Source organism: Antechinus flavipes, chromosome 1, assembly GCF_016432865.1.
Source record: "Antechinus flavipes isolate AdamAnt ecotype Samford, QLD, Australia chromosome 1, AdamAnt_v2, whole genome shotgun sequence".
NCBI classification, from domain to species: domain Eukaryota; kingdom Metazoa; phylum Chordata; class Mammalia; order Dasyuromorphia; family Dasyuridae; genus Antechinus; species Antechinus flavipes.
Window position 1 is genome coordinate 335,558,824 of NC_067398.1, and position 25,420 is coordinate 335,584,243.

The following is a 25,420-nucleotide window of genomic DNA, read 5'->3' on the forward strand; positions in this document are numbered from 1 at the left end:
GTATCATATTGAACTGTACCTTGAAAGAAATCAAGGATCTAAGGGAGAGAGTACATTCCAAGCATGACAGTGATTGGAGATGAAATGAAAACTTTTTGGGGAAGTCAATGGTTCCTTTTTTCTAGAATTTAGCACACGTGAAGGACAATAATATGAAAAGTGTTAAGAGTAGATTAGAAGTAGAGGAATTAGTGTTTGAGAAGCAATCAGGGACCACTGAAAATTTTTGAAGAAAAATCAACATGGTATCAAACCTGTGCTTTTAGACAGATTATTTTGATATCTCTATCGATGATAGATAGTTTGAAACAAGAGTTGGGAAGCATTGAAGAACATTTAGGCTAAAACAGGTGAGGTACTGTGTGAATGAAGACAAGGGGAGGGATATGACAAATGTGGAGATAAAACTGACCAGACTTGGGGTATGGTGAGAAGAGGAAAGTCAAGGATGAGTTCTGATCCTGGATGGTACCTTTAATGGAAGTATGCAGGATATTGGTGGATATAGTGAGTATAGATTGAGAGTTGTTGAGATCACTGAGACCTTTCAGTAATTTCACTTAAGTGAAAGCTAGACTGAAAATAGGAAGAAGAGTTGGGCATTGAAAAGAATAAGAAAGAGAGATAGCTTGAAGAGAGATGAAGGTCAAATAAAGGCAGTTATAGTTCTTGTTCTTGTTGGGCATGTATGTAGACAGCCAATAAGGAGCCAGTAGAAAAGTAGGAATTAAGTGTATTGGTAGGAAAAGAATTTTGGGAAGGATGTTATAGGGAGGGGACAATGAGACAAACTGACAAGTTCCTTAGTGGAGGCTGGAGTAGGTAAAATTGAGGAGAAAAGTAGATGGGTTTGCTATGGTAAGGAGAAAAACTTTTTTTCCTTGGAGAATAAAGAGAAAGTGAAAGAGGGAAGATTAGAGCTAATGTAAAGGGGTTTAGAAGTATGGATTTGGGGATGAGAGAATTCAAAACAAATAGCTTCCATTTAATTCATGAAGTAGATGAACTGGAAGTATGAGGTAGAAGAATGGTATGGGCTTAAAAGGGAAGGAAATTTTTGAACAAGCTGTTAGAAAAATCATAACAGAATCAAGAATGAATAAGAATATTGTCTTGTAGTGGTGAGGACCCAACTGAGATCAGATAAAATAAATTTTAATAGGACCAGGGGCACTATGCCAGGGCATAATGATATCATTTCCTCCAGAAATATATGTTGGAGATTGCAGGAGGCCACCAGCAATGGACTTGGAGGAGGAAGACAGTAAATAGTTGGACTGGTCAGTTATAAAGAGTATCAAAACTGGAATAAGAAAAGTCAGGCCAGAATAGGGATAATGGTCCAGGCAAGCAGAAAAGTGGAGAGATTTGGGTTATCAATAGGAGATACACTTGGAATCATAGAATCATTGAATGTTAAGACTGGAGGGCATCTTAGTGGACAGAGCACCCAACTATTTTTGTGGTAGCAAAGGACTATAAACAAAGTGGATGCCTATTAATTGGGAAAAGCTGAACAAATTATGATATATAAATACTATTGCATTTTGAAAAACAACAAACATGAAGAATCCAGAGAAAATTTGCAAAATTTTTATGAATTGATGTAGAATGAAGCAAGCAGAACTAGGAGGGCAGTGTACATGACAAGCACAGTAATGAATTGGAAACCTGGTTCGAAAGACAAAAGATCCAGTCTTTGCAGTGACCATGCCTGACAGCAAAGTCTCCGTCTCTTCCTCAGGAGTGATAGATTGCCTCTATGGAATGAAGCAAACATTGTCAGAATACCCACTGTATTTACATGAGAGAAATACAGATCAAGAGCTTGATGAGACCTGAAAGGCCGCCACATGGTCCAAGTTCTTCATTTAACCTTTAAGGAGGAACATGAGGCCCAGAAATGAGAAATCACTACCCCAAAGCAAGGGCCTTTAATCCAAACCCAGCATTCTTTTAACTGTCACACTGCTTCTGCACTGGATTGATTTTTTACTTTTTACAGAAGAAAGTAATATGGACATCTAAAAAATAGTAATCCATTAAAAACTAATTTTTTTCAAGTAAGAGGGAAATGGGTTTAGTTCTGTTTCTGACACTTATGTGATTCCAGGGAAGTCATTTAGTCTCAATAAGCCTCAGTATCTCTATCCATAAAATAGGGATAATGACGTCTACCTCCTAAAATTATTGTAGAGATCAAAATGATTTTGTTAAATGCCTTACAAACTTCAGAACAGTTGATAAAAGTACTTAATATTTTGCAGAGGATAAATTTGAGGTACCAGGACTAAAATGACTCTCAGGGTCATATAATGAGTTATGGCAATTGTGGTAGTAGAACCTGGGTCTCCTGATTTCCAGTCTTCTCCTGTCTTCTCCTTATCTAGAATCCTCTGTCTTACCATGCTTTTCTTTCTGCTACTCCTAGCATGAGGCTAGCTCTTATAGTGGATGAATGTACTCAAGAAAGCAAATTACAAAGCTTGGTATTAGAAAAAGGGAATTAGAAAAAAGGGAAACATCATTTCTAACAAGTCTGAAAAATTGTCTTCTAGACTATTTCTACTCTCAAGAGAGTATTATTTCTATTTCAACTATTTCTATCTCCAGACTGCTTAGTGAAGTGAAGACCTGGATCCTAGTCCCAGCTTTGCTATTTTTATTTTTTTTAGCTAAAGCTATGGGTATGTCACTTTTCTGCGCCTGTTTCTTTTTCTGCTAAATGAAGAGAATCTGCTTGAAAATCCAGGTTCCTTTTAGCTCTAAGAATTAATTATGACCATTGACTTCTAGGTATCTTATCTTCTAGATTCAGTACACTCCTTCCTCTGGACTGTTAGGATTAGAAAACTGATAAATCAGAGGTTTGCTATGAACATTGTTGATCTGGATTTCTTTTAGGCATTTGACAGTCTTTTCAGATATCATTGTGATTAAGATGGAGAGAAAGGGACTAGATGATAGTATGATTAAGTAAAATTTGGAACAAATTGAGTGAGTGACCTACCTGACTCAAAGAGATGGTTAATGAATAAATGTTAGCCAAAGGGCAAGTCTCTTGGGAAATGTCTTTCCTTAACCTTATTCTTTTAAATATCTTTTATTAGTGGACTTGTATAGACAACATAGTTATAGAATTTGTTGATGGATACAAATTTGAGAGTAGTTATTCATTGAATGGTGGAATAATGATACAAAAAAATATCTTTACAAGCTAGGAGGATAGAGTAAATGCGATTCAATCTAATAGGGACAAAGGTAAAATTCAGAAAAAAATTCATTGCATAGATATAGAATGAAAGAAATGTGGTTAGACAAGTTCAGTTGAAAAAAATCTAATGATTTTTGTGGATTAATGGACAATTTATAGAACAATAAGATTCTATTACTTTCATATACTCATAACTTATTCAGTCCAATTTCCCAATTGATGAGCATCTACTCATTTACCAATTCTTTGGTACCACAAAAAGAGCTGCTACAAAAAAGAGCTACACATTTTTGCATGTGTGACTTCTTTTCCCTCTTTTATGATTTCTTTGGGATACAGCTCTAAAAGTGGCACTGGTGGATCAAAGGACATGCACAGTTTTACAGCCCTTTGCGCATAGTTCCAAATTGTTCTCCAAAATGGTTGAATCATTTCACAATTCTACCAGCATTATTGTTCCATTTTTCCCACATCCCTTTTTAAGAAGGATTTTGAAAAGCTCAAGTACACATCCACAAAGGGAGGTGATCAGGCAAATAAACCTAAACCTGTCTTTTTTTTTTTTTTCATCTTTTTTTATTTATTTTATTTTATAATAACTTTATATTGACAGAATCCATGCCAGAGTAATTTTTTTACAACATTATCCCTTGCACTCGTTTCTGTTCCGATTTTTCCCCTTCCTCCCTCCACCCCCGCCCCTAGATGGCAAGCAGTCCTATATATGTTAGATATGTTGCAGTATATCCTAGATACAATATATGTGTGCAGAACCGAACAGTTCTCTTGTTGCACAGGGAGAATTGGATTCAGAAGTAAAAATAACCCGGGAAGAAAAACAAAAATGCAAATAGTTCACATTCATTTCCCAGTGTTCTTTCTTTGGGTGTAGCTGCTTCTTTCCATCATTGATCAATTGAAACTGAGTTAGGTCTCTTTGTCAAAGAAATCCACTTCTATCAGAATACATCCTCATACAATATCGTTGTCGAAGTGTATAATGATCTCCTAGTTCTGCTCATTTCACTTAGCATCAGTTCATGTAGGTCTCACTAAGCCTCTCTGTATTCATCCTGCTGGTCATTTCTTACAGAACAATAATATTCCATAACATTCATATACCACAATTTACCCAGCCATTCTCCAATTGATGGGCATCCATTCAATTTCCAGTTTCTAGCCACTACAAACAGGGCTGCCACAAACATTTTGGCACATACAGGTCCCTTTCCCTTCTTTAGTATCTCTTTGGGATATAAACCCAGTAGAAACACTGCTGGATCAAAGGGTATGCACAGTTTGATAACTTTTTGAGTTCCAAATTGCTCTTCAGAATGGCTGGATGTGTTCACAATTCCACCAACAATGCATCAATGTCCCAGTTTTCCCGCATCCCCTCCAATATTCATCATTATTTTTTCCTGTCATCTTAGCCAATCTGACAGGTGTGTAGTGGTATCTCAGAGTTGTCTTAATTTGCATTTCTCTGCTCAATAGTGATTTGGAACACTCTTTCATATGAGTGGTAATAGTTTCAATTTCATCATCTGAAAATTGTCTGTTCATATCCTTTGACCTCTAAACCTGTCTTTTCTCCCAACTTTACTGTTTCAGTTGATGGCACCAAAATATCTTTACCACCTTGGCTCAAAAACTCAAAATTCTCTCTGATTCTTTTGCCTTCTCCCTACTTTGCTCTTGCCTAAATAAGTTGTATTGATACTGTCTCTTTGGTCTTCATTTGTGTCTGTCACCTTTTTTTAACTCATATGGTCTCAAGCCCAGTTCATGATCTAAGTACCTTTTGCCTAGCCTATTGTAGAAGTTGGTGCCCATACCTTCTCATCTCTTTTTACCATTATTCACATAGCTATTAAGATAATTTTCTTAGTGCACAGATCTGACCACATCTGGTATTCTGTAGAGGGAATGTTTGTTGAACGAATCTGAGACTTACACATAAGTCCCTTCCAATTCTGAGATTGTAAATGTGGACTCTAGCTTTTTCTCCCTTCTACTGCTTTTTTCCCTCTCATTTGATGACCTTGTCAACACCATTAAGTTTAATTATCTTATGGTGATGACTCATTGATTTACATATCCAGTCCTAATTTCTCTCCTGAACTCCAGTTTCACACCACAAATTGCCTCCTAGACATTTTGAACTAGTTTCATATATATTACAAACCCAAACACATCCAATACTGAACTTGTTATATTCCTCCCTACTCCCCAAACTCCATGCTTCTTCTAAATTTCCATATGGTGACATCCTCTAATCTTCACTCCCCTAACCCCACAAATCATGTTTGCCTCAGTTTCCTCAGCACTAAAATAGAGATAATAATAATAATACTTATATTCTAGGGTTGAAGATCAAATGAGAAAATATTTGTAAAGTACTATGGTACTTAGCACAGGGCCTTGGCACATATTAGGCTTTATATAAATGTTATTGTTATTATTATGATTACCAGGGAAACAGATTCCAAGAGGTGAAATAGATTAAGTCTAACATTTATCTGGATGTCTCCATTTTATTATAACTTTATTCACTTGCATCACGACATCTTAGAGATGATTACTAAAGACTATCTTTGTCGATTAAATACTAGTTTGGGCAAATACCAAACTGGAAGGATTTCAAGTATGGACTTAGTGACTGAGTCTGTGGTCTGAAAATCCAAATACCCGTTTGGAGAAGTTCATCTCCAGAGGATTGATTACTGTCTGGGTGCTATAGCCACCATTAAAACATTGAGGCCCAAATGCAAGAGGTAAAAAGTCACCTAAGATTGAAGCACTGAAGTATCCATTGTATTGCGTTGTCTATCTACTCTCATTGAATAGATCACAGCTTTCTTCAGTTACATTCCAGTCATGCTTATCTAAGCAGATGGGAGGGTTGAGTGGGGAGAGGGATGTGTCTCAGTCTTTGTTTCTTTGCTTGATTCACAGCTTATCAATCATCAGTAATTCCTCCCTCTTGTGATACAGTTGAAAAGATAACACTTTATTTTCTTTTAGTAATCTTCAGATTGGTGTCTCCCTGAGAGAATTTTGGGGATATCTTAAATCTCTCTCATCCACAATCCATTTATAAATGATTTCTCTGAATTCCTGGTTAAAACTTCCCTTTACAGCTGGCTTTCCTGTCTATTTTGTGTTGATTCCTATTTAGCTTAAATTTCTGAGGCTCATATTTATTTATCTTTTATCTTGCTCCCAAATGCTGGCAACTCCCTGCTTGGGGCCCCCAGTCTCCCTGTGCATTGACTACGGGAAATCGTGTCCTATGAGAGTAAAAGTTCCTATTTCCATAATGCTTTAAATACACATAATATAGTATATTTGTATACAAAATACACTATATTGTATATAGTGACATCTATACAAAGTACTATGCTACATTTTGATCTTAAAAAAGCTACAGGTGAAATGACAATTCCTGGAGTCAAAGACCTTTTTTCTACTGGGACATACAATATATGCATAAATAAATGTGTTACAAGAAAAATTGGGAGGATGAAAAGTGTTAACAACAAGGGTGAGAGGGAGCCATATCAGAAATGATTTATCTGAGTGTTGAAGGAAGACTAGGATTATAAGAAGCAGAGTTCCAGCCGAGGGGAACTATGGGGTTTCTGTGGTATGGACTTGTGATTTCTTTAGTGTGGGAATCTCCAAGTATAGAAACTTTTCCCACTTTTCACTACTGGTGAAAAAAAACTTCAACTACTTCCCTTCAATATAAGAGTCCAAGAAATTTCCCAGGACACTTATGGCAGGGTTTCTTAAACTTTTTCTACTTGTGATCCCCATTTTGTCCAAGAAATTTTTACATGACTCCAGTTATATAGGTATATAAAACAGGCATACAAATCAGACATTTACTGATAATAAACCATAATTTTGTGATCCTCATATTCAGTTACAAGGCCCAATATAGGGTTCCAAATCACAGTTTAAGAAGCTGGGATTTAGGAGTTAACCTGCTTGCCCTTGGTCACACATAGTAGTAGGTGTCAGAAGCAGTACCTGAACCCCATGGCTGAACACTGACACCAAGGCTGACCTTCCGTCGACTAAGCCTCATTGCTAGTGTTGGACTCTGTCTTTCCAAAGACAGATTTCCAAAATCAAAATCAACTCTTCCTTTAAAGAGCTTAAAAGTAGAATCTATGCCTTAAGCAACATAGAATCAGCAAATTTGAAAGTGCATATAAAGTGAGTGTTAAGGAGAATGTGCGAATAAATCTGTTAAGGAGAATCTGGTAAGGCCTTGTGCCACCTGAACTATATCTGGTAGTATATTTCAGATGTGGTGGCATCCTGTAGGAAGGCAGAGGTAGGAAATGGAGGACTGAGTTTAAGGAACAGCTAGTAGACATTTAGTTGATAAATTTGTGAAGGAAAATAATATTATGTCAAGTCAATAAGCATTTATTAGGCATCTACTACAGGCCAGTCATTGGTAATACAAAGGCAAAAAACAGCCCCTACTCTACAAGCCTCCAGTCTGATGGGGAAGAAAACACAAAGCACTGAGAATACATTGGAAATAATCTTAGGAGAAAGGCATTAAGGTTAAGGAAAACTGGGGAAAGCTTCTTGCAGAAGATGGGGCTTTAGCTGACATTTGAAGGAAGCCAGTGAAACCTGGAGGCAGAGATGAAGAGGGAGAGAGTTCCAAGGCTTGGGGGTAGAGTGGGGAAGTCAGTGAAAATGCCTGGAGTCAAGAGATGAAGGCCAGAGTCTCTGGATCTCAGTCTGTGGAGGAGAGGAAGGCATAGGAAAGGGACTAACTGCATAAAGCAGTTTAGAAGCCAATAGATTTTATATTTGATTCTACCTACAAGATAAGAGATAGAGTCTCAGATTGATATTTGATTAATGGAGGTAATATGGAACCACTAGAGTTTATTGAGTAGTGGAATGACATGATTGTACACATGCTTAAGGAAAATCTGTTTGAGAGCCAAGTGAACTAGAATGAGTGGGGAGAGATGAGATTCAGGGAGACTTGCATGAGTGTGACAGCAGCCTTAGAAAAGAGAAGGGAGAATACTAGAGAGACATTGCAAAGGATAGAAGTAATAGGAACTGGCAACGGATTGGACATGGGGTGGGATCAAGGAACTAGGTGGCAAGCCTAAGTGACTGGAGGTGGTAGTAACAGTAACAGGGGAGTTAGGAAGAGGAAGGGGATTAGAGGAGAGGAGAGGAGGAAGTAAGAAGTTTAGTTTTGGATGTGTTAAAATGTAAGAGTTTTATAAAATGACCAGTTCTAGACATCCAGTAAGCAGTTGGAAATGAGAGACGAGTTTGCGAAAGAGGTTGGTTCTGTACAAACTCCTCTTCATACATATGATTATTGAATCCATGGGCTCTAAATGGTATAGAGGAAGAAGAGAAGAGGGTTACAATAGAGCTCTATATTCTGTGGGGAATATCCACGATTAGTGGGTGAAACCTGGATGAAGATCCAGCAAAAGAGACTAAGAAGGATCAGTCAGGTAGGAAGGAAAATAAGGAAGGAGCCATGTTACAAAAACTAGAAAAGAAAGAATAACAAGATGAAAAGGGTGATTGACAATGTCAAAGCCTGTAGAGAGATCAAATAGGATGAACTAGAATGATAAGTGGAAACCAGATTATAAAGAACCTTAAAAGCCAGGCTAAGGTTTTAAGGAACCTTAAAAGCCTGAGGTGTTTTTAATAGAGGAGCAACAGGATCAGGTCTGTCTTAGATTATTTAAGCAGCTGTGTGAAGAATGGATTAAAAAGATGAGAGACCAGAAGTAGGGAGACCAGTTCAGAGGTTGCTCTAATTACTATTCCTGAGAGAGTATGAGGCCTGGAATCAGAGTGAAGGATATGAGCAATATTGTAGAGATAGCATTTGGAGAAGGCTTAGGTTTAAAGAAAAGATAGTTCCATTTTGGCCATGTTTTTTTTTTTTCACATATACTTGAGATATCCAGAAATTAGGTGATGAAGCATTCAGGAGAGCTCTTAGGGATGATCTTCTGACTGGGTCTTCCGACTTTCAATCCAGTGCTTGTTTCATTCTGTTCTGCTAACTCATCCATAAAAAAGGATGCTTGTCTTTTAACCCTCTCCCTGTTCGTAAAATGATCCAATAAAGTCACAAATCCAGAGCTAGATCAGGAGCCACATCTCATTCACCTTCCTTTTTTTTTTTTTTTTACAGATGAGGAAACTGAACAAATACTTAATTTGCTCTTTTAAGTCCAGCTGTGTTAATTATGATTGTGATTATAATTCCTACTTTATGGATGGGGAAACCTATAGAGGATCTGCTCCTAATCACAAGGCTAGAAAGCATCAGATCTGGGATTTGAACTCAGATCTCCAGACTTTTACCCCAGTTTTGTTTCTGCTCAGCTGTTTATACTTCTTTAGGTGCCAAATACCCCTGCCCTAGAGATTTCAGCTAGTGTTTAATAAATGGTTGTTGGATTGAATCAGAACATTGAAACGTCCGAGGAAAGTGCTATTGAAGTTTGGAATGATAACAGCGATCTTTTGGCAAAACAGCTAAACTCCAAATGACATCATGTGGTTGGGATGCTTAGAGCAAGCACTAGGACTATGGCCAGACTGAAAAGACAGGCACATCAGTGAGTGTTCACACTGGACTTCTGTGGCATTTTATATTTAAAATGTAATGTCTTCACTTGGTTTAAAATACTGGTTTCTGTCAAAGCAAGCACTCCTGTAACTCCAGTGACTTGAGAGGAGGCATTTTTCCAATCCTTGAACATTCATCAGCCTTCTGGTTCCCCTTTAATCTTCCCTTTTAATCGCAGCTCCGAGAATAAGTTTTGGTCTCAAAATAACTAAGATTGTCTGGTCAGATGTTTTAGGACATGTGGCAGCCAGATGGACTGTAGTGAAGTTTATTCTTTCAGGAAAGTAATGGCTTTTGCTATGGAAAACTCCATAGCATTTAACTCTTGTTCTTCCTGATAATCCTTGGGCCCTTGCCTCCTGCTGCTTTGAAAAACAATGTGGATTGATGGAACACTTTGTACTTTTCCCAGTCATTCCTGTTTTCCAAAGAAGGCAATTAGTAAAGAGCATTCACTAGACTTCAAGTCAGGGCACCTAATGTACTCTCTGTCTTTAGAGAGAAATAATTTCCCTTCTCTGAATATCTGTTTTATAATCAGGAAAAGGAGGGAGTTGTGTGAGATTGTTTCTTCTTTGCCTATATTCTTGTGTTGCTAGAGAAGTTATGGGACTAGTTGGTGGCAGAACAGTGGTCTTAACACTGTGCCATAATGCCCTTTAGTCTCCATGGTAATTTTTAAAAATAAGTTTTTATTGATGTCATCTGTTTTTCATATATTAACAGTTATCTCCTATGTCCCTCCAGTTCTTCCTTCCAGAGAAATATCTTATATAAGAAATCATAAAAAAGAGGGAAAAAAATCACTGCAACTAATGAATACATTAAAAACATCTGTAATATGTATACTTAGGGACCTCCCACCTCCATGAAGGGATAGATTGGAGATGTCATCTCATATGTGTTTCTCTGAATTCCTCATATTAGTCACTTTTTGCAGTAAAATAATATTCTATTATATTCATATGTTTCAATTTGTTTAGTCATTACCCACTCACTGGGTACTTCCTGTATTCCTTTTTTGTTTCTTCCACCAAATTTGTTGTTACTAGTGTTTTGATACATAGGGGACCTTTATCTTTGTCTTTGACCACATTGAGTTATATGCTTAGTGGTGGTATTGCTATATCAAAGGATATGAACAATTCAGTGACTTGCATGGTTCCAGATAGTTTTCTATGACAGCTAGACCAATTCCCAGTGCCACAAATGATATATTGTGTTTATATCCCCACAGCTTCTCCTGTATTAACTATTTGTTTTATCATCCATGCTGAAATTATGGTTTTTTATAAATCACAGCCATATAGTGTCACTATGAGTATGTTGCTTTTAAAGGGATGGATTTCCAGGGGTAGAAGTTTTAGCACTATACATTTTCTCAATTGTAATCCAATCTGTCCTTTTCCTCTTCCATCTTCACCTTATTGTCCATCTCCTTTGCAGGTCTAACATATATGTATTTTTTTTAATATTTAAAGAATAATTTTTTTAAATTTAATAATTACTTTATATTGACAGAATCCATGCCAGGGTAATTTTTTTTTACAACATTATCCCTTGCACTCGTTTCTGTTCCGATTTTTCCCCTCCCTCCCTCCACCCCCTCCCCTAGATGGCAAGCAGTCCTATATATCAACATATATGTATTGATGTACTCATTTGATTGGTTGCCTTTCTGTTTTCATGTCCTACTCTAAGTAATATGTGTTTCTTTTCTATTTTGTTTTTCTAGTGTGTAGTAGACTTGTTCTCATTCACATTGCTGAGACTTTCTCTGATAAGTGTATTTAGAGTTCAGTGGCTTGATGCAATTAGTATGAATACATGAATGAATGAAAAAATTATTAAGTGCTTATTATGAAGATACAAATAGCAAACCAAGATTGTCTCTGCTATCAAGGAGCTTATACTCTTATGAGGTAGCTAAGTGGTGTAATAGATAGAGCACTGGACATGGATTTAGGAAGACCTGAATTGAAATATGGTCTTAGACTCTGGGCAAATTTGCTTCAGTTTCCTTATCTCTCAGGGTTGTTATGAAGATAAAATGAGATACTTATTTATTTATTTTGCTGAGGCAATTAGGGTTAAGTGACTTGCCCAGGGTCATACAGGTAGGCAGTATTAAGTGTCTGAGATCCAATTTGAACTCAGGTCCTCCTGACTTCAGGACTTGTGCTCTATCTACTGCACCACCTAGCTGCCCCTATAGTGTGCTCTGCAAACTTAGAAGTGCTATCAATAAATCCTGGCTCTAATCATTCTTGTTATTGGATGGGATAAGGTAGTCAGACCTGTACTTGCACTTTGGCACCTAAATAGAGGAGGAATTGAAGTGGGGAAAGACTATTATTGAGCAAATCGAGAAAGTAGTCAGATAAGAAGTAGTGATGGCTTGGACTAAGATAGTGTTGTATGAATGGAAAGAAGGGGAAGTCTAGGAGAAATGTTATAAAGATAGAAGCAACCAGGCTTAATAGCAGACTGAATATGCAGGATGAGTACTTGTGAAAAATTGAATAACACCAAAAGTAAGAGCCTGGGTGACTTGGTTGGTTGGTTGTTGTCCATAATTCTCAAAGAAGAACAAAATGGCATTATTATGTTAGAGTCAAGTTAGTGGGTCCAACTGTGCCCAATCAGACCGATTCAAGCTCAGAGTGCTCTGCCACAGATTGGATACAAATAGTCCCTATGAATATTTGGGGTAGATTCTTTAACTTTGGGCGTCTCATGTTTCTTCTGAGCTAACTCAATTCTGCTTTGCTTATAGAGCACTGCACCTTCTCTAATGAGGGCTTGCATGCTAGGGGTACTGTGCCAGTGTTTCCCATGTCATATAGTCAATTCTAAAGTTCTTCAGACCTTAAGAGTGTCCTTGTATCATGTTTTCTGATCATTTTGTGAGCTCTTGCCATGTGAGAGTTCTCCATAAAATAGTTTTTTTTGGGCAAGCATACATTTGGTATTCAAACAACGTGGCCAGCCCAATGGAATTGTGCTATCTGCAATAGAGTTGGAGTGCTTGGCAGTTTATTTTGGGAAAGGACCTCAGTGTCTGGTATCCTGCCAGGTGATCTTCAAACTCTTCCTTAAGACAATTCAAATGAAAGCAATTCCATTACCTAGCATGGCACTGGTAGATTATCCAGGTTTCACAGGCATACAACAATGAGGTCAGCACAACGGCTCTGTTGATCTTCAGTTTGATAGTCAGTCTAATATTTCTCTCACACACTTTTTTTTGGAGCCTCCCCAAACACTGAGCTAGCTCTGGCAATGCATGTGTCAACCTCATTATCAATGTGGACTTTTCTGGAAAGTACACTGCCAGGGTAAATGAGTTTATCCACAGCATTCAAAATTTCTCCATTTGCTATAACCCACAATTCCACATATGGTTGATGTGGTGCTGACTGATGGAGTACTTGTGTTGTTCTGGTGTTAACTAATTAATTAATTAAATGTTTTCCTCCAGTTTCATTCAAAACAATTTTTTTTACATTGTTTTTAAGATTTTTTGACATCTATGTTCTTTCCCTTATTTCCATCCACAATTAAGAAACCACATGTGAAGTTATGCAAAACATTTCCACAAAAGTCAAGTTGTAAAAGAAAACATAGATCTTCCATTCTAATGAAAATAAAAACCCTCAAGAAAAATTAAGTTAAAAAGAAAGAGAGAGATAGAGAAGTAGAGAATGCTTCAGTCTGTATTCAGACAAATCACTTCCTTCCATGGGTATGGATAGGATTTTTCATCATAAGGCCTTCAGAGTAGTCGTGGATGATATAGCAAAGTCATTCACAGCTGGTTATCCTGTAACATTTCCACCACTTTATAGAGTAGATTTCATTTTGTTCATGGAGGACTTTCTAGGCTTTTTTTTTTTCTAAGAGCATCCTGCTCATCATTTCCCAGAGAACAATAATATTCTATTACAAACACATATTTGATGTTAATTTTTTCCTTTTCTTTTTTTTTAAATAATTTTTTATTGACAACCCATGCCAGAATAATTTTTTACAACATTATCCCTTGCACTCACTTCTGTTCTGATTTTTCCCCTCCCTCCCTCCACCCCCTCCCCCAGATGGCAAGCCGTCCTATACATGTTAAATAAGTTGCAGTATATCCTAGATACAATATATGTGTGCAGAACCGAACAGTTCTCTTGTTGCACAGGGAGAATTTGATTCAGAAGGTAAAAATAACCTGGGAAGAAAAACAAAAATGCAAGCAGTTTATATTCATTTCCCAGTGTTCTTTCTTTGGGTGTAGCTGCTTCTGTCCATCCTTGATCAATTGAAACTGAATTAGCTCTCTTTATTGAAGAGATCCACTTCCATCAGAATACATCCTCAAACAGTATCTTTGTTGAAGTATATAATGATCTCCTGGTTCTGCTCATTTTACTCAGCATCAGTTCATGTAAGTCTCTCCAGTCCTCTCTGTATTCATCCCGCTGATCATTCCTTACAGAACAATAATATTCCATAACATTCATATACCACAATTTACTCAACCATTCTCCAATTGATGGGCATCCTTTCATTTTCCAGCTTCTAGTCACTACAAACAGAGCTGCCACAAACATTTTGGCACATACAGGTCCCTTTCCCTTCTTTAGTATCTCTTTGGGGTATAAGCCCAGTAGAAACACTGCTGGATCAAAGGGTATGCATAGTTTGACAGCTTTTTGAGCATAGTTCCAAATCGCTCTCCAGAATGGCTGGATGTGTTCACAATTCCACCAACAATGTATCAGTGTCCCTGTTTTCCCACATCCCCTCCAACATTTGTCATTATGTTTCCCTGTCATTCTAGCCAATCTGACAGGTGTGTAGTGGTATCTCAGAGTTGCCTTAATTTGCATTTCTCTGATTAATAATGATTTGGAGCATATTTTCATATGGCTAGAAATAGTTTCAATTTCTTCATCTGAGAATTGTCTATTCATATCCTTTGACCATTTATCAATTGGAGAATGGCTTGAATTCTTATAAATTAGAGTCAGTTCTCTATATATTTTGGAAATGAGGCCTTTATCAGAACCTTTGACTATAAAAATGTTTTCCCAGTTTATTGTTTCCCTTTTAATCTTGTCTGCGTTAGTTTTGTTTGTACAAAAACTTTTCAATTTCTTTTTTTTTTATTATTTTATTTTTTTTTTAATTTTTATTTAATAATTACTTTATATTGACACTCGTTTCTGTTCCGATTTTTTTTTCCCTCCCTCCCTCCACCTCCTCCCCTAGATGGCAAGCAGTCCTTTATATGTTGGATATGTTGCAGTATATCCTAGATACAATATATGTTTGCAGAACCGAACAGTTCTCTTGTTGCATAGGGAGAATTGGATTCAGAAGGTATAAATAACCCGGGAAGAAAAACAAAAATGCAGATAGTTCACATTCGTTTCCCAGTGTTCTATCTTTGGGTGTAGCTGCTTTTGTCCATCATTTATCAATTGAAATTCAGGTCTCTTTGTCAAAGAAATCCACTTCCATCAAAATATGTCCTCATACAATATCGTTGTCGAAGTGTATAATGATCTCCTGGTTCTGCTCATTTCACTTAGCATCAGTTCATGTAAGTCTCTCCAAGCCTTTCTGTATTCATCCTGCTGGTCATTCTTACAGAACAATAATATTCCATAACATTCATATACCACAATTTACTCAACCATTCTCCAATTGATGGGCATCCATTCATTTTCCAGCTTCTAGTCACTACAAACAGGGCTGCCACAAACATTTTGGCACATACAGGTCCCTTTCCCTTCTTTAGTATCTCTTTGGGGTATAAGCCCAGTAGAAACACTGCTGGATCAAAGGGTATGCATAGTTTGACAGCTTTTTGAGCATAGTTCCAAATCGCTCTCCAGAATGGCTGGATGTGTTCAAAATTCCACCAACAATGTATCAGTGTCCCTGTTTTCCCACATCCCCTCCAACATTTGTCATTATGTTTCCCTGTCATTCTAGCCAATCTGACAGGTGTGTAGTGGTATCTCAGAGTTGCCTTAATTTGCATTTCTCTGATTAATAATGATTTGGAGCATATTTTCATATGGCTAGAAATAGTTTCAATTTCTTCATCTGAGAATTGTCTATTCATATCCTTTGACCATTTATCAATTGGAGAATGGCTTGAATTCTTATAAATTAGAGTCAGTTCTCTATATATTTTGGAAATGAGGCCTTTATCAGAACCTTTGACTATAAAAATGTTTTCCCAGTTTATTGTTTCCCTTTTAATCTTGTCTGCGTTAGTTTTGTTTGTACAAAAACTTTTCAATTTCATATAATCAAAATTTTCTATTTTGTGGTCAATAGTGATCTCTAGTTCTTCTTTGGTCATAAATTCCTCCCTCTTCCACAGGTCTGAGAGGTGAACTATCCTATGCTCATCCAATTTATTTATAATCTCATTCTTTATGCCTAGGTCATAAACCCATTTTGACCTTATCTTGGTGTACAGTGTTAAGTGTGGGTCAATGCCTAGTTTCTGACATACTGATTTCCAATTTTCCCAGCAATTTTTGTCAAATAATGCGTTCTTATTCCAAAAACTGGGGTCTTTGGGTTTGTCAAACACTAGATTATTAAAGTTATTGGCTGTTTTGTCCTTTGAACCTATTCTATTCCATTGATCAACTAGTCTATTTCTTAGCCAATATCAGATGGTTTTAGTAACTGCTGCTTTATAATATAATTTTAGATCTGGTATAGCTAGGCCACCTTCATTTGATTTTTTTTTCATTAATTCCCTTGAGATTCTTGACCTTTTGTTTTTCCATATGAACTTTGTTGTTATTTTTTTCTAGGTCATCAAAATAATTTTTTGGGAGTCTGATTGGTATAGTGCTACATAAAAAGATTAGCTTAGGTAGTATTGTCATCTTTATTATATTTGCTCGCCCAATCCAAGAGCATTTAATATTTTTCCAGTTGGTTAGATCAGACTTAATTTGTGTGGAAAGTGTTTTGTAGTTTTGCTCATAAAGTTTCTGATTTTCCCTTGGCAGATAGATTCCTAAATATTTTATACAATCAGTAGTTTCTTTAAATGAAATTTTTCTTTGTAACTCTAACTGTTGGGTTTTGTTAGTGATATATAAGAATGCTGATGACTTTTGTGGGTTTATTTTATATCCTGCAACTTTGCTAAAGGTGTGGATTGTTTCTAATAACTTTTTAGTAGAATCTCTGGGGTTCTCTAAGTATGCCATCATATCATCAGCAAAGAGTGATAATTTGGTTTCCTCATTGCCTATTCTTATTCCTTTAATCTCTTTCTCAACTCTTATTGCCAAAGCTAGCATGATGTTAATTATTAAGCCAAAATTAGTACAAGCAGCAGAGAATCGATCCATGCTTTATTGCATCTTAACTTTCAGAGGCTGCATTGAGTGCACAATCATCTGAGTGACTAGAAGGGTGGTATTGTCCTCAACAGTTATTAGAGAAGAGTGCAAGTAAGAATGTTTTGGGTAAAAAGATAATGAATTATGTTTTAGAACTGTTGAATTTGAAATGGCTATGTGATATTCAGTTCAAGCTATCCAGAAGACATCTCCATTATTTAGTATAAGTTCAGAAAGACTAGCTGTAGCAATAAGACAAGAAAAAGAAGTTTAGTGAATAAACAAGTGTAGTATTCTGGTTGGTTGTTTCATTAGAGTAATCACCATGAGAATAACCAGGTGTTAAAAGTCCAAATCCCTTATTATCTCCTTCAAAATCTTTTTTCTTTGCCTGGGGCCCAGCTAGCTTTCTTGAGAGCCTTTCAGGAGTTTTGGTTTCAGTGGAGAAGCGAAGGAGGAGAGCCTTGCCACCAAGGTGGTATGAGATGGAGTAAATGAATCTGAGGTCGATGGTTTGTGCTTCAGCCTCCAGCCACCACAAAGGTTGACGATGGAATGAATCTGTCTCTGTGTCCCTGCTGGCTGTTACATATTACATCATCGTAGATGTGAATCTTGTAGAACTATATTAAGTACTAAGTACATATTCTGAACCAGAGAACTATTAATCACTATGCTAAACTAGATAACCATTGTCTTATCAGTTCCACTGAGTTAACATCTTGTAATAAGAATCCTTGTTTCAGAGTTCTGGCCCATAACAAACAAAGGAAAGAGAAAACAAAACGATTGCTTTTTTTTTTTTTTTTGCAGATATGAAGTTCTATTCAGAGAACACTAGAAAATCAGAAAACTGTAATTAAAATAATTAGCAAAATAGGATAAAAAGTGAACCATCTCTAAACACTTTTTTCTTTATTTGATTAGCAATAATAGTAGTAGTTTTGTTGATCAAATAAAGAAAATAGAAAGAGGAATTCTGTTCTAAATAATCAGACTATATAAAATAATTGGGAGTTTGCCTTCTAAGATATACAATAAATTATATGACCACAATTACAAAAGTACCCTTTAAAGAAAAAGAGACAGACCTAAATATTGGAGAGCTATTATTCCCTCCTTCTCAAGACAGCAAGCAGTCGGATATAGGTTAAACATATGCAATTCTTCTAAACAGCCATATTTGTCATGTTGTGCCAAAAAAAAAAAATCAGATCAAAAGGAAAAAAACACAAAAAAGAAGGAAAAAAAAAACCAAGCAAACAACCAAAAAAAGTGAAAATCCTATATTCTGATCCACATTCAGTCTCCATAGTTGTTTCTCTATATATCAATGGCACTTTCCATCCCAAGTCTATTGGAATTGCCTTGAATCTCCACATTGTTGAAAAGAGCCAAGTCCATCACAATTGATCATCACATAATCTTCTTGTTAATGTATAGTGTTCTCTTGGTTCTGCTCACTTTACTTAGCATCAGTTCATGTAAGTCTTTCCAGACTTTTCTGAAATCAGTCTGCTCATCATTTCTTACAAAATGAATAATATTCCATTACACTCTTATGCCATAACTTATTTAGTTATTCCCCAACTAAGGAACATCCACTCAATTTCCAGTTCCTTGCCACTACAAAAAGGGCAAACGCAGCACTCTTTATGATAGCCAAGAATTGGAGACAGAGTTGATGCCTATTGATTAAGGAATGATGAATTAAACTGTGGTATATGAAAGCAGTGGAATATTACTATGCTTTAAGAAATGACAAATGTGATGAATACAGAAAAACATGAACGTATCTGAATGAACTTATGCAGAATGTATGAAACAAAGACAGAGCTATATATACACATGATGACAGAAGCAATGTAAATAGATAAAAACAATTACAAAAAGAAAATCAAAAGTGAATGCTGCAAAATTATAAAGGATAATCCTGATTCCAAAGAAGAAAGATGAGAAGATTTTCATTTTGCCCCTGTGCAGAAGTGAGAGGTCCACAAGTGTGCATTCCGCATATTTTCAGACTTTTTTTTGATATGTTGATCACCTATGTTGATTTTTTTTTTCCTTTTTCTTTTTCTTCTTTTTGTTTGTTATTGGGTAGCCTTTAGAAGCGAAGATTGTTGGGAGAAATTAAGATTAATGTAAAGAAAAACCCTCAAAATGCATCAATTAAAAGCTTTAAAATAAAAATAAATAATTAACTCAGAAAATATCTTTGCACTTTTTTTTCTGATAACATTCTTATATACAAAATATACAAGAAATATACTCATATATGTAAGGACAATAGCCATTTCCCAATAAATCAATGGTCAAATATATGAGTAGGCAACTCCTATAGAAAGAAATGTAAGCTATCAATAGCAACATGAAAAAAATCCTCAAAATAATTACTAATGTGAATTAGTGCCAATTAAACAATTTTGAGCTTCTCATATCCATCAGTTTGACAAAGGTGACAAAAAGAAAAATTGGAGGGGCTGTAGAAGAACAAACTTAATAGTGTATAATTCACATTAATAGTTTGACTATTTGTGGGGTATGATGTGGCCCAGGAATTCTGGAAAAAAATTTAAAATTGTACTTCCAAAGTCACTAATTTATGCACACTTTTTGATCCAGTGATATCATTACAAGGCATATATAAAAAACAGAAAGGACCTATATGTACAAAAAGTATTTACAGAAGCATTTTTTTGTTACAGCAAAGAAATAAAAAAACCTGAGGTGCTCATCAATTGGGGAAGCAGTAAACAAATTATGGTATATATATATAAAATGTATGTATGTAATGGAATATTTTAATTAAAAAACAAAATAAATGAATTCAGAGAAACTTAAATACAAAGATTTGTATGAATTAAAGCAGAGCGAATTGAGCAGAACCTGGAAACAATGTAAATTACAACATTGTTAACAACAACTTAAAAAAATCAATTCATTGATTACTTTAGAGGAATTAGGAGGAAGCAATGCTATCTTCATTGTCTGACAAGAAGAGAAAAACTCAACTTGGTATTGTGATATATGCATTTTTGGACATGGCCATTATATGTTTTGTTTGATTATGATTATTACAAGGAAGATTTTTTTAATTGATGGATTTTGTAAAGGAGAGGGGAACTAGTGATAGGGATGCCAAGAAGAAAAATATTTTTAAAATACATAGAAAAGAATAATGATTCAAAAGGATACACAGACAAGTGGGTTATCTTTGAAATTAATGTGCTGATTTTGTTATATTTTTTAAAAATGCAAGATAAAAAAATGTATAATAGATTTGCAGTTTCACACATAGTTTTTTTCTATTCTTTTTATGTAATAGATATATGTTTGATGTTTTTCAAGTATAGATAATTTTTTTTTTAATGAGAGGGCTAGACTTTGATCTCTATTTCAGTTCTTTTTTTTTAAGAAAGCAAAGGGGTGGGGTAGGTAGTATTGGCTTTGGTAGCACATATACTAAAATTAGAATGAAACAGAGATTAGCATAACCCCTATACAAGGATGATGTGCAAATTAATGGAGCATTTCTTTCTTTCTTTTTTAATGGGGATGAGAGAGAAAGAAAAGAGCACTTGTGAATGTACTTGTATGTGACATGATATTTGACTAGGTCACATTTAGAAGTCACCCCAGCTTCCCTATAAGCCATAGTTCTCAAGAAGTCTTGTGTTCCTTCAAATAGCTTCAAACACGTTTCCTTACTGAGCCACTAGATTCCAGTTTGTGTTTGTATTATGGGAGAATTGTTGGCAAAACTAGTAATGTGGGATCCCTGCTCTGTGGGAGGAGTTGGGTAGATTTATAATAATTTAATTTCTTTGAACTTGTTTCTTTCTCTTAAACTTGTTTTTTCCTCATAAGATATGCCCTGTCTGTCTCCTTTCCATATAGCTAAAAAGGTCATGCAAAAAATTTATTTTTTAAAATAAGTGCTTAGGATATTAATATAGTTATCAGTAGGAAGAGTGTAAAAAAAATTGATGAATGATTGTTGATTTTTCCACATTTAAAGCAAAATGATGATAAGTCTTTGGAAAGCTTTTCTTTTTTTTCTCTAAACTGTCCTTTTACTCCCATTTCAGAGTTTATAAGAAACAAAATTAAAAATTTTATGTGTGTGTTTGTGGCTTTTGAATCCACAAAAGGATTAGAACATATTTTAGGATGATCATTTATTAAATATACCTGGAGAAAATCAGTTAACTCCTCTGGATCTTTGTTTCCTCTCTTGTAAAATGAAAGGGTTAAGTTAGATTGACTTCTTGAAGTCCCTTCTGGTTCTGACATTTTATTATAGCTTAACATACTATATTCTGAAGTCTTGTCTAGTTCTGACATTCTGTGTTCTGAAATTCTTCTCAGCTTTAATACTCTGTGTTCTAAGGTCTAATTCTTTCCAGTTTCAACATTTTAAGAATCTTGTGGTTCCTGATAACCATTTCCTTACCCTGAGATATATCTGTGGCTTAACTCACTTGTTTTCTTGTTTATCTTTGGGGGACTGCTTATTTGAAATCTAGGCTGCTCTGCTGATACCCCCACCCCCACCCCAGAGTGGAAAGAGATTGCTTTCAATGTATAAAGAGTTTTGTTTTTGTTTTCTTTTCCAATCCAGCTTTCTAGAACAATGCTGCGGAAAAAACCACGGTTATCAGAGTCAAAGGCCGGCCAGAGTCAGGCCAAGTTGGATTCCTTGGGGGATCACCCACTTGCCTCACCCAGGAGTCCTGCTCCAGAGTACAGTATCTATTTCACTCACCAGAAAAGCAACAGTTCCCGGCTGGGACCTGAGTTTTTTGACCAGCCTGCAATCGCCCTGGCCCGGGCCTTTCTTGGACAGGTAATTTGTCTGTAGTTCCTTCGATTTAGGACAAACCTAGAATTTGTTGAACCAAGAAATTTCTGCAGGTTTTCATTCAGCATTCTATAGTGTGTATTAAGATTCCACTATATGTAGCATACTAGTTTCTAAAAGAGATAATAAGTTTAGATATGTCTGACTTCTCTTGCATCTTATAATTTAGAAAAAGGATTATATATGTGTACGCTGATAACGAACACAAAGTAAAATGTGATATGTACATAAAAGAAGAATAAATTTATAGCAATCAAGGAATTGCTTCTAACTGGGAGAATCAAGGAAGGCTTCATGAAGATGATCTTTGATAGGATGTCAGCCATTATGATGGGGTGGGGTGGAGTATTTCTGATAGAGGGAACAACATAAACAAAAGTGAAGTGGTGGGAAAACTTAGGATGTACTTGGGGGGTGAACAGCTTGGTTAGGTTAGAGTATCAATTGTACAAATGGGGATTACTGTGAGATAAGGTTGGTGTCATATAGTAGAGGCCTTTAGAGACAAAGTATCATCAATTCTGAGCTAAAAAGGACTTCAAAGAGTCCATTTAGTGTCAGTTATGGAGTTATGGAGTCCCCCCAAAACAGCTATCCCAATTTGCACATGTTCAGAGCCCAGAAGAAAAAAAGAAATGGACCCAGAAATTTAAATTGTTCTGCCTTACCTTTCTCTGGCTTTACTCTTTGGTGGGAATTGAAATGTAAAATCATTGAATTGTAGAGTGCTGGTGGTAGAACAAACTACAAAGCTTATCAAGTTGAGTGCTTTTTCCATTTCTTTTTACAATAAAGAAATGGAAGCCAAAGGAGAGAAAGCCGCTTGCCCACAACTTGTGATCATTTGGTAACTGAATGCAGACTTGGCCACAATCTTCTTGACTCAGTCCAGTCTGATGGCTTGGGCCACCTTCATGTTGTTAGGATAAGCAGAAGATACGGGAGGATGTTGGGTTCTACTGCTGACACTTCCTAGCTTTGTAATCTTGGGCAAGCTATTTCCTCTTGAGTTTCAGTTTCCTTATTTGTGGGGCATGGTCTGTCAGCAGACAGGAAAGGAAAGGGTTAACACAAATTGAGAGTTTAATGCTGTCACCATAGGTTATGCTCTGAGATTGGTGGAGTGAAGGAGAGCCATTTTATCATCTGAGATTGGAGTAATGGAAGAAGACCATTTTATTCTCTGATATTGAAGCAATAGGGGAGGATTACCTTCTTTTCTGAGATTGGAGCAATGGAGGATGGGCATTTTATCATCTAAGATTGGAACAATGAGGAAGGCCATTTTATCATTTGAGATTGGAGCAATGGGGGCAGATCATTTTATCATGAGATTGGAGCAGTAGGGGAGAACTGTTTTATTCTCTGAGATTGGAGCAGTGGGGGAGAGCTGCCTTTTCTTCTGAGATTGATATAATAGTCAGGATTAAGGAAATAGATGAATTCATAAGAATTTTTTGAGGTTGGGAGGATGGGAAATGAAAGGATTGAAGACAGCTGGGTAGGATTTTTAATCTGTTTAATAAAATAGGAGGTAATGTCATCTATTTGAGAGGGGACTATTGGGGTAGAGTTGAGAGCTTGAAAAAGAAGATTTGCTTATAGCCTTTGTAGAAAGAATGTGATAAGGAATAAATTAGAAATGAGTAAAAGGATTATTTCGATGTAGTAAAGGCCAATTTGAGATTATATGTAGGGGTTTGTAGTGGACTTGGTCAACATAAATGTTATGACTTCCTCTAGCAGTTTGAGAATCATAATAAGGGTAAAGAACTAAATAGGATTAGTGAGGGAAAATGGGAGATTTCACTCTAATTCTGTGATCCTAGGAGAGGAGATTCTGGGCAGAAAGAGGAATTTCAGCCTTGTTCTGAGGTAGTCCCTGTTGTTAGATATGGTATAGATGTGGAGGTCATGGGAATTGATTTTGTTAATAAAGTAAGAGTGCAGACTGGTGGTAGGGTCATCATTATTAAGATGGAAGTTACCAAGGATGAGATCAGGAATTGGGGTGGAAAAGAAGATTAAGAACCAGGTGGTGATATCCTTGAAGAAAGACCTAGAATCAGTAGCTAGATTTGGACAGAGTGGTATAATTGATTGGTATGAACTTCAGAAGCAAAAGGGTATTGAATGATGGTGGCAAAATGAAACTGGCATAACATGAAAGTACAGACAAAGGAAGGAAAGATAATTTGTAAGTAGGTTGAGGGGCAGGACCAAGGAAGTGTTCATAAAGGAAATAGCATTGGAAAAATGAGCAGAATTTTGACTAATGGAGATAAGAGAGGGATAGCTTTCTGAAACTGTGTCAGCAAAGTTGCTGTCGGGACAAGAAATTGAGGAATATCTCTGGAGGATGATGAATGATTCACTGTGGTTAGTTCTGGTCTTATTGGAAGCCATTACAGGAAGTTCCAGTAGGAAGCTGATATAAGACTCCTAATCCTAATGTGATCTTGGGACTTGTTCTCTTGTTGTTATAAATCAAGAACACTTATTGCTACTGCAGAACGTTCCCATGTTTGAGGCCTGTGATATATAGATAGAGTCACTGCCTCAAGTATCTAGGCAGCACAGAAAGAGAGCTGAGCCTGGAGTCAGGAATTCCAGGGTTCAAATCTGGTCTAAGGCATTGACTAGCTGTGTGAATCTGGACAAGTTATTTAACTACTGTTTGCTTCGGTTTCCTTAACTATAACAAATAGCACCCACCTTCCAGGGTGATTGTGAAGATCAAATAAAATATTTGTAAAATGTTGGCTTATAGTAGTCACTTATTAGAAGTTTCTGTTTCCCCTTTCCTTTCTGTTCTTTTTTTTCCCTTTCCTTTCTTTTTCTGTTGTTTAAGGAGTGGTTAATGATACTGAAAGTTACCATTGTAACATGGCAGCCAAAAAACCCTAATGTAACCTTAGGCTGCCTTAAGAAAGGGAAGTATCCAAAATAATAAAGATAATAGTATAATTATATCTTGTCTGTACTGGTCAGCGTGCTTTTGGAGTATTGCATACCATTTTAGAAGGCCATGAACAATCTGGAACAGATGCCAAGGAAATTGAGGGGCCTTTGATCCATAGCATTCCTGCTTGAAGGAAATGGGAATGAAAAGAAAACTTGGGGGCCACAAGAGTATTGGCCTTAATATATCTGAAAGGGACTTGTTCTCTTGGTCCCAGAGTGAAGAATTAGAAGTGGTGGTAGAATTTGTACAGTGGAAGATTTCAGTTGAGTGTCAAGACAAACTTATTCATGATTCCAGCCACTCTTTATGGAATGGGCTGCTTTGGGAGGTCTTCATTTAGTATCTGGAT

General features: G+C 36.3%; 1 protein-coding gene and 1 non-coding gene across 2 annotated transcripts in view; both read left to right on the forward strand.

Annotated features, from left to right (window-relative positions):
• The window catches only part of MPG (N-methylpurine DNA glycosylase), a 71,632-nt gene that overhangs the window by 10,668 nt on the left and 35,544 nt on the right, over positions 1 to 25,420 (forward strand). Inside the window, exon 4 of the mRNA XM_051968657.1 lies at positions 21,867 to 22,091. Within this exon, the coding sequence (XP_051824617.1) occupies positions 21,867 to 22,091 (225 nt within the window). The remainder of the gene's footprint in view (positions 1 to 21,866; positions 22,092 to 25,420) is intronic.
• Positions 20,684 to 20,787, forward strand: LOC127546048 (U6 spliceosomal RNA). The gene has a single exon (XR_007949914.1). It is a non-coding gene; the product is annotated as a U6 spliceosomal RNA (small nuclear RNA).